The 9,809-nt window shown below is 40.3% G+C and overlaps 1 protein-coding gene across 2 annotated transcripts; it reads left to right on the plus strand.

Moving 5' to 3' along the window:
• Positions 1-4,304: 4,304 nt before the first annotated feature.
• b3gat3 (beta-1,3-glucuronyltransferase 3 (glucuronosyltransferase I)) lies at positions 4,305-8,538 on the plus strand. Of its 2 annotated transcripts, none has more exons than XM_059528646.1 (5): positions 4,305-4,648; positions 4,730-4,895; positions 5,223-5,577; positions 6,166-6,456; positions 7,247-8,538. In XM_059528646.1, exons 1-5 carry the CDS (start codon positions 4,561-4,563, stop codon positions 7,343-7,345), a joined length of 999 nt encoding a protein of 332 aa, XP_059384629.1. In that variant the 5' UTR covers positions 4,305-4,560; the 3' UTR covers positions 7,346-8,538. The 2 variants fall into 2 exon arrangements, with proteins under 2 accessions (XP_059384629.1, XP_059384634.1); XM_059528651.1 differs by having other exon boundaries at positions 4,736-4,895.
• Positions 8,539-9,809: the final 1,271 nt, after the last annotated feature.

Raw genomic sequence — 9,809 nt, forward strand, 5'->3', positions numbered from 1 at the left:
ATGTCTATGAGGCTATCGGGGGTACGTGGAGGCATAAAGTCTTGCTCCTGTTCACACTCGCCTTCTCTGCAAGATTCGGTGGGTGATTCAGATTTTTCTTGGCACAGCGATTAGAAGACGTACAGGTTGCTCACGTGACATCTACGTCATCAAGCTCAGTTTGAGTCTGTGCAGTACGCCCTACCCCCAGGAAGTGCGTGCTTCTAATTGACTTCATTTTTCTCCGTTGAATCCAATGGGGTCGCCGTGTGCTGTGTTCACCCAGCAAAAGCTGTGTTGAAGGATTGTTGGGAACATTGGAAGTCTAACTACTATAGCCAGGCCCGGCCCGAGGCATAAGCGAACTAAGCGGCTGCTTGGGCCCCCTGGCCCCAACTGAGTCATGCGCAATTGCGCCTAGACACCTCGTGTGCATTGACAATTCGAGCCGGCGCGCAAGTGCGCGTCACTGTAATAAATGATATAAATGATAAGCCATGTCACAAAAAAGGATGTATCCCTCTGGTGCCGAAAAGGACAGAGGAGGAGAAAAAAGAGGAAGATAAATGTATGTTTGCATGATTATTTACAGTATGTTTTGTGCAGCAGCAGCACCCCAGCCAGTAATGACCTGTGGGGCCCAGATGAGGGCTTCATCGGTGATAAATGTGGGCCCCATTATGAGCTTGCACCCGTGATCCACATTGGGGCAAGCCGTGGAAGCCCAGACGTACTAAAAGTGGGACCTGTAAGGGTACTGCATGGGTCTTAATTGGGCAATTCATGTCAGACCGATTTGGGCCCCACCTGCCCAAATGGGTCTAAAGTGGGTTTGCACCCAGGATCCAGCTGTGGATGGGCTTTAAAATGGATCTATAAGGGTGTTTTGTGGGATCTTAACCGGGCAATTCATGACAGACCCATTTGGGCCCAAACTGCTTAAAGGGCGTTTAAAATGGGCTTGCACCCGGGATCCACACGGGGGCCAGCCGTGGATGCCAAGATGGGTTTTAAGTGGGACCTGTAAGGGTCTTATGTGGGTCTGGGTAATTCATGTCAGATCCATTTGGGCCCCACCTGCCCACCAGGATTCAACCGTGAATGCGCCTATGGGCTTAAAGTGGGCTCTGTAAGGATCTTTAAACCGGTACCGATATTTACCGATATTGAATTTTAAAGCCAATATCGGCCGATAATATTGAGCATCCCTAGTTGTCTAAATATGTGTTTCTGCCCCAAGGGACAGGCGCCAGGGACTGGGCTATTATTTGAATTGTTACGGTAGGCCTGCAACCTTTCTGAGAGTCCACTAATCAGCATAATTCAACACAGCGTAAACTTTGACCTATTTTGTTCTTTTTTACATTTTTGGGAAGTTACATTTTTCATTTTCTGCACGACTAACAAAAATGACTGATGGATTGTTTCGGCAAAAGATCTACATATATGCAATGTTTGTTCTTTGGTGACTAGCGTGACTTGAAATGTATTGAGTTACAATTACTCAATCTCAACATACTTGATTAGCCTACATGTAGAGTTACTACAAGTTACTAAAAATTGTACAGTAAGTAATTACATAACTCAATAGGCCTACATGACTTTGCGCCTCTGCCATGCAGGACCCATGTGTTCTCAGTTAAAACCCAACTTAGCACATAAATATGCCAATCCAGGACCCATATATGCGTTCCCAGATTAAACCCATCCGGCCATCCCCACTCAGCCCATAAATATGGCATGCAGGACCCATATATGTGTTCCCAGTTCAAACCCATGGCCACTTGGCCCATAAATGCACCATGCAGGACCCATATTTGCATTCCCAGATCAAACCCATGCCCATTTTGCCCATTTTGCCCATAAATATGCTATGCAGGACCCATATATGTGTTCTCAGTTCAAACCCATGCCCAGTTGGCCCATGCCTGTCCCTTATGGGGCCCATGTAATCAGCCCATATGGGCTTCCTATGTGGGACTCATACTACAAAACCTACATGGGACCCGCTGATTTCACCCAGCCAAAGCCCATGCCCACACAGTAACCATGGAACCCGAACTTAACCCATCTGGGCCCCACATGTCATTGCTGGCTGGGACAAATTGTGCTCACGTCACTTGAGGTAGCAGCTAATCATGACTCATAAGCCATCACCAGAGCTAACGTTAAATCCCCGCCATCAACAGTGAAATGTCTTGCATTATTAATATACATTTATCTAGGTGTATTTCACGTATTGATTATAGATATTAGTTTAAGTTGGAGAAAACATGGGAACTTAACCTTCTAAGTGAAAGGGATGCCATATTTCTTTATTTCTTTATTATTTATATATTAATATGGTGGCGAGTGATGTAGCAGTGCTATCCTCATATTTATAGGCTGCAGTAGATCACCATGTTAAGTTTTCACCATACTGCAATTATGCCTCATTTGCCAATAGAATATGAATTGTTAGGTGTGGTCACTGGTGTGGAATTGATTGTTGTGTAAGTAATGATGGCAAAACAAACTCATTCTGCTCGATCAACTATGCCAAGCAATATCATACAATGATGTCATCACTGACTGTGATGTCCTTACTGACTTTGCCTCCAGAAAAGCTAGGAAGGAACGATTTTGAGGTCATTGTTGTACAATTGTCATTGTTGAACCCTTGCTATTCTTATGTTTGCTTTCATTATTTATCTATTTTTTTGTAACATTATATTTTTGATTATATTAATGTTTGTCTATTTTGGTTTTATTTAAAAGATTGCACATTTAATGCACATTTGCATTTGCAAATTATTTATTTCATGTTTTGTGACAATTTGTATTCAGAAGTTTAAGAGTAAAGTATTTTATTTAAGTATCGATTTTTTTATTATTTATTTTGTATTAATACATAACCTCACTGTATTCATTTATAATGTAACATTATAGTGTGACATTTGTGTCAGTAATCTTCAACCACAGGTGACTTCATGTGGTGGGAGGGGGGCCCCCAAATCAAATTCTGCTTAGGGCCCCCAAGAGGCTCGGGCCGACACTGACTATAGCTTTGGGTGGATTGTAGATATTAAAGCCCAGAATGTAGGCCTGACGCAATTTAAGTTCAGTTCGACTGTACCATGTTCATCTATACCTCCATGGCTGTTTGTTATGCCAGTAGTGGACTTGCAGCTACAACTGGCATTGAAAAAGGAAAGTAGCGGTACCCCAGAATGTCTTGTTGTTCAAAATTATTTTGAGCAGTTTAAAGAACACCTTGTACTGTATACTGATGGGTCTAAAGATCCCAACAATGGCAGAACAGGAGCGGCAGTGAGTATTCCACAATATAACATCAAAATTAAAAGAAGACCTTCTGATTATCTTGCAGTGTATACTGTTGAACTCACTGCCATTGCTTTAGCTCTTAATTGGTTGTTTATGAATTATATTGGGGGCATAAACAGAGCTGTAGTTGCCTCAGACAGTCAAGCTGCATTATTTAGCATAAAAACAGGAAAGTCATGCAGACTAGATCTATTATACAAAATTTACCATATATTGTTTCAGCTGCATAGTAAAGGTGTTTGTGTTCAGTTTGTTTGGGTCCCTGCCCATGTAGGTATTGATGGAAATGAAGAGGTGGATATTCTAGCTAAACAGGCCTTGAAATTGGATGAGGTTAACATCAATGTCCCTCTATGCAAGGCTGAAGGGAAATCTATTATTCAGGAAAAAGTGATTGGGATGTGGCAAGAGCAGTGGTATAGTAATGACACTGGCAGACATCTTTACTGTGTGCAAAGAAATGTGGGAGGGGGTAGATCTAGGGATGGAAGTGAGAAGAGGCAGTGCTGACACGTTTAAGGATTGGCCATTCAGGTCTCAATAGATCTTTATTCCGTATAGGGAAACATCAGACAGGAGGTTGTGATTATTGCGGTCAGCCAGAAACAGTTGAACATGTCCTAATAGAGTGTAATAATTATATGGAAGAGCGTAGTTGTTTAACATCAGTCCTATATAAAGAAGGGAAAGCGCTTACTTTAGTTAATCTATTAGGAGATGTATCTAAAAGTGTTAAAAATCAAGTTATGAGGTTTCTCAAAAATACGGGGTTGTTCTACCGTATTTAATGTACATATTTTATCATAAGGATGCGCATAGGTGAACAATTCCCTCTAACTATTCTCGACGACCACACTCCTGTCTGGTAGATGGCGGTAAATGCACCTTAAGTTGGTCTGCCAACCGCCAGTTAAACTCTAAAAGAAGAAGAAGAAGAAGAAGAAGAAGAAGAAGAAGGGGTCGCTGACTGTGTCCATTTCTTTTACTGTCTATGGGCTGTACATAGTGTACTTCACTAGTATGCACAGATATCTGTAATGTACATATCATTGAGTGTAAGTTAGTATATTCAAATACATTAGTTAAACGCTGTTGTCATAGGATGCACTGGGAGTATTTGGGAATCTGCAAACAATAGCTTATTTTTCTCGCTAAGCCATATTTCGTGGCTGTTATAATGCATTCATATGGGCTGTGTCTATGATCAGCGGTTTCCTCGTGCTCCATCAGAGTTGATTTCAGCATCAGCAGCTCATCATGAGAATGCGACTGAAGCTGAAGACGGTGTTTGTCCTGTACTTCACGGTGTCACTACTAGGACTCATCTATGCGCTGATGCAGCTGGGTAAGACTGGAATCACTATCATCACTACCTTGTTCATTCACCCTTGAATCATTCATTTCTGAGCATGCCATTGATTTCTAGGTGCAGGCCAGCGCTGTGACTGTAGGGATCCTGACATGTCTAAAGATCAGCAGATCTCTCAGCTGAGAGGAGAGCTGCAGAAGCTGCAGGAACACATCAAAACATCAGAGCTGTCGAAGAAGACTGATGTGCCCAGAATTTATGTGATAACACCCACATATGCAAGGTATGTGAGCAGATTTTTTCAGAATTACAATAGTGCAGGAATGTTTTGCAGAAGGAAATTTAAGTGCTTGCAAGGCAGCAATTGAATAGATTTAAGATTTACATTCTTTTAAACATATGACAAATACTCTAGCATGGCTTTTAAAATGTTCCACTGCCCTGCATCTCATTGCTTTCTTATTGCAAAAAATGTGTTCTGTGTGTATGCATGGCCCCTTAGACATTGAAATATCTCCAGAATTAGGTTTGATGAAGTTTGCATGTTTTGTGGATAAGAATAAAACTAGTTTGTAATCCCGCTCTTTCTCCCTCTTTCTCCTCTCTCCAGACTGGTGCAGAAGGCTGAGCTCACTCGTTTGTCCCACACCTTCCTCCATGTTCCTCAGCTGCACTGGATCGTGGTGGAGGACGCTCCTCAGCCGACTCCGCTGGTCACAGACTTTCTGGCTGCATCTGGCTTGACCTACACCCATCTATACAAGCTGACCCCCAAAGACAGGAAGCTGCAGGAGGGAGATCCCAGCTGGCTGAAGCCCCGGGGGGCTGAGCAGAGGAACGAGGGTCTGCGCTGGCTCAGGGAGATGGGCTCTGCTGCTAAAGGAAAGGAAGCGGCTGCACTCGAGGAGGCTGTGGTGTACTTTGCTGATGATGACAACACATACAGCCTGCAGCTTTTCGAAGAGGTGAGGGCTTTTAATGGTTAAGTGTATACTACCGTACAAAAGTATGGGGTTGATAGGATTTTTCAAAATGTTTTTGAGACCAAGTTTTCTTATGCTCATCAAGGCTGCATTTTTTTTTGTGTGTTTTGTTGTTTTGCGTTATTGTCTAAAAATGTTTTTGAGGGAAAAATCTGTTTAAATTTGTAAAAACTGAAAATTGAGTTTTATCACTCCATAATTTCTGTAGCTTTTTTCAAATCAATTCAGTTTTTTCTGATATGTTGAAAAGTTTATTAATAAAATGATTATTACTAGATTTAAATGCTAAAGCTATGCAGTTGTACATATTGTTTAGGAGAATAGCAGTGAGAAAACCTAACATGAGATCATTTCAGGAGTTTTCTGGTTAAACCTCCAGATGGAGCTGTGTTTGGGTTGTACTGAGGTGTAACAGATGTGTCAGATGTTCTCTTGTGGAGATGTGATCAAACTCCTTCTCAAAGCCCTCCTCAAAATGTTATCTGTACATAGTCTTTACCTACGATCATATGGACAGGAGGTGTTTCTTTGTCATTATCCATCACTTTTTGGTGTTTCTGTCTCCCTCAGATGCGGTACACATACCGTGTCTCTGTGTGGCCTGTGGGTCTGGTGGGTGGGATGAAGTTTGAGCGGCCCGTGGTGGAGGATGGGAAGGTTGTGCGTTTCCACACTGGGTGGCGTCCCAACCGCCCGTTTCCCATCGACATGGCTGGTTTTGCTGTGTCCCTGAGGATGATCCTGACCAATCCCCAAGCACGGTTCGACGGTGATGCTCAGATGGGCTTCCTGGAAAGCAGCTTCCTTCAGCACCTGGTTACTATGGATGACCTCGAACCCAAAGCAGACCTGTGCACTAAGGTAGCTCCTATTGTGTGGTGATTAACCAGCTTTTGTGCATGTTAAGATAATGCAACATGACCTTAAACATCATAGTTTTGTGGAGTTTTGGCTTATATAGTGTTATTAAAATAGATTTGCTTGCATTGTCATGCAGGAAAAAGAAATAGTTCTCTTCAACAGAGACTGAGCTGTAAAGCTTTAAAATGAACAATTCTCCATAAATGTCATTATATGTGACCCTGAAGCACAAAACCAGTCTCAAGTCGCTGGGGTATATTTGTAGCAATAGCCAAAAACACATTGTATGAGTCAAAATTATTTTTATTTTGTCAAAAATCATTAGGACATTAAGTAAAGATCATGTTCCATGAAGGTGTGTTTGCAAATTTCCTACTGTAAACTAATTTTTGATTAGTAATATGCATTGCTAAGAACTTCATTTGAACAACTTTAAAGATTATAAAAAACAATTGACTGGTTCATGGTTTATAGTTTTTTATTTGTTTTTGTATGTTCATGTTGTGTATATTCAGTGTTTATTAAGCTTAATTTAATTTCAGCTTAACATTTTTATTAGTTATTAGTTATATTAGTTAGTTGTCAAGGCAACATTTCAGATTTTCACTATATATGAAAAATATTTTATAATATTTAGATTTTTCTGAATGCCATGACCTATTTCTCTAAATTGTTATTAAGTTAAATGCCATTTCAGATTCGTTTGGAATGACTTAGGGGTGAGTAAACTGATTTTTTGGGGGTCATCTATTCCTTTATTTACAATTGAAATGATTTTGCTCTTGCTCAGGTGCTGGTGTGGCACACCCGAACTGAGAAGCCAAAGATGAAGAGGGAAGACGCTTTGCAGAAGCAAGGGTTGGGTTCAGATCCAGATGTGGAGGTGTGAGCAGCTGCAGCACCTCCTCAGAACATGCCTGAACTTCACCAAACTTCGACGCTTCCATTGTGCCAAACAGATTCTCTGATTTCTCTGATGGCAAGAGGTGAAAATGTAAAAGTGTGATTTCTGAGCCACACGCCAAAGACATGAGGAATGAGGAAAGGAAGTGATGAATGCAGGGGTAAAAAACTGCAAAGGAACATGTAGCCTAAAGGAAAATGGATTTCTTGCATTCCATAAACCATCCCTATCACTGGTACACTTGAACAGTATTTTAAAGAGAATTTTACATATGGAATCAATAAATAAGATGAGCTTGTATTTATAGATTATAAATGTAATTGTACAATGTGAGGCTTGCTTGAAAAGTATTTATAATGTGAACTCATTATGTCTGTGCTGTCCATGTCTCTGTTTCCTTCAGTCTAGGTGTACTTGTCTTATGTCTTCACATAAAGTCTTAAAGTCTTCGATAATATTTTTCTTCACTGAAAAATGGAGGATATAAAGAGGTCATATATGGTGTCTACTTATGCCATGAACAATCTTTGTTGAATCACAATGGTGTGCTTATCTTTAATCCAGTGGCATGTTGGGTACGTGGCACTGGTGAAGCTTCAGGTTACAGTGTAAAGTACAGATGAGATCACTTGATCCAGTGAAACAAAGGGTGAAAATATTTACAGAATGTGAAAACATTTAGAATTACTGTGTTGATGTGAAATGTAGATAGTGCGAGAATGTAGTGGACAGTTCGGTTTTAGCACACTTTGTCAGATTCCATGTGAATTAAACTGGCCACAGCTCAGAGGAGGTTGAGTAGTGTGCAAAAGTCCAGTTTCGGAAGTTGAACATTTTGATTTTTAACGATAATGTGTAAACTATTAAAGACAGATGAGGTTGTAACATGCTTTTGATTAAGCCATCAGCCTGCAATATTTCAACTTATTTTTAAATAATCATGTTCAACAGTGGGATTCCTGGTGAAAACCGAATTACGCACAATGTTGCAAAGAATCGCAGAATTGAATGTAAATATTGCTTACATAGTATAGAGTCAGTCTCCCGACATTCCCAAATGACTTAAATAATTGAGCATATATGTACATTTTGCAATAAATGTAAAATAAATTGCTTCTTTATAACATTTATAACATCCTCCTGTAGTTCAAACAGTAGAGCAAGGTGCTAGAAATGCCAAGGTTATGGATTCAGTTCCCAGGGGAAGCAAAAACTGATCAAATGTGAATCCAGTGTAAGTTGCTTTGGATGAAAATGTCTGCCAGATGCATAGATGTAAATCTTTAGGTCAATAGTTTTATATTTTCTCTAGCTTTCCCTCATCAAAGCTGTCAAGTACTCAGTACCTTTGTTTTTTGTGTCAAATCATAGTTTGTAATGTATAGTTTATTTCTGAATGTCAAATGACCATCATGTCAAGGCCACTTAAACCATGTTACCCTGATGTTTAAACACCACTGGTGTCTCATGGCTTTCTCTTGCTAAAAATAAAAGCAGTTGCCATTGCCAGATAATTTTCTCAGGTATTTTTGAATGTCATGTCTAATTCGGAGCCATCCTGAACAGACAAATCCTCACCTTTTTATGAGTTTGCTGATCTCTCACTATATATGTAGTTCTATAAACCACAAGGAATGAACAACCAGACAGTACTCCCTCCTTATAGTGACTCAATAGTACTGCAGCATCCTGTGTCCTCACACCTGTGGGCCAATCACACCTGTGAAACAGCTGTTTTTATATATCCTGTAGGGGCCGTCGCCACAGGGCAATGACCTTAACTCTTCTTCAGACTTTTTTTTTATCTGGAAGATGCATAAGGATAGAGAATTCTTCAAACAACTACTGTTGTTTAAATTGTTTTAAAGAACGCATGAGATCCAAAGACTTTTAGGCATCACTGCGACATACAATAACATGCACTTTCTTAAGTATTACCCTGTAGCAGACATTTAGAGGCCACACCTAATGTGTCCTGGTATTTATTGCAATCATTCTCTTTCCTTCACTGTCACTTTTATATTTTGAGATCCTTGTTTTACTCTCTTTATGTATTCCAAGATTAATTTGAGGGGGAAAATCATATAAATAACCAAGAGCATTTAGGTACACTGTGCTATGAGTATGTGTGTTGTGTACAGTGAGAGCTCAGTGGATTAGTATTCCTTTTGGAAATGGAAATCCCTCACAGTGCATCATGTTCCCACCCAGTGAATAATCCCAAAAACACATTTAAGAGTCCTGCTCAGGTGAGTCAGTTCTTCTGGTAATGGCTCTTGGCGACACTTGTACTTACAACTTTACAACTTGCGCAGTAAAATTTAGAAACTGTTTGTGTATTTAGGTCTGAGTTGGCTAATGCTTAGCATTTTCTATTTTTTGTAGGCTGCTTCCCTTCTTCAGTTAATTAAATGAAACAGATACCGAGAGAGAGAGAGAGAGAGAGAGA

Source organism: Carassius carassius, chromosome 3, assembly GCF_963082965.1.
Source record: "Carassius carassius chromosome 3, fCarCar2.1, whole genome shotgun sequence".
Taxonomy (NCBI): domain Eukaryota; kingdom Metazoa; phylum Chordata; class Actinopteri; order Cypriniformes; family Cyprinidae; genus Carassius; species Carassius carassius.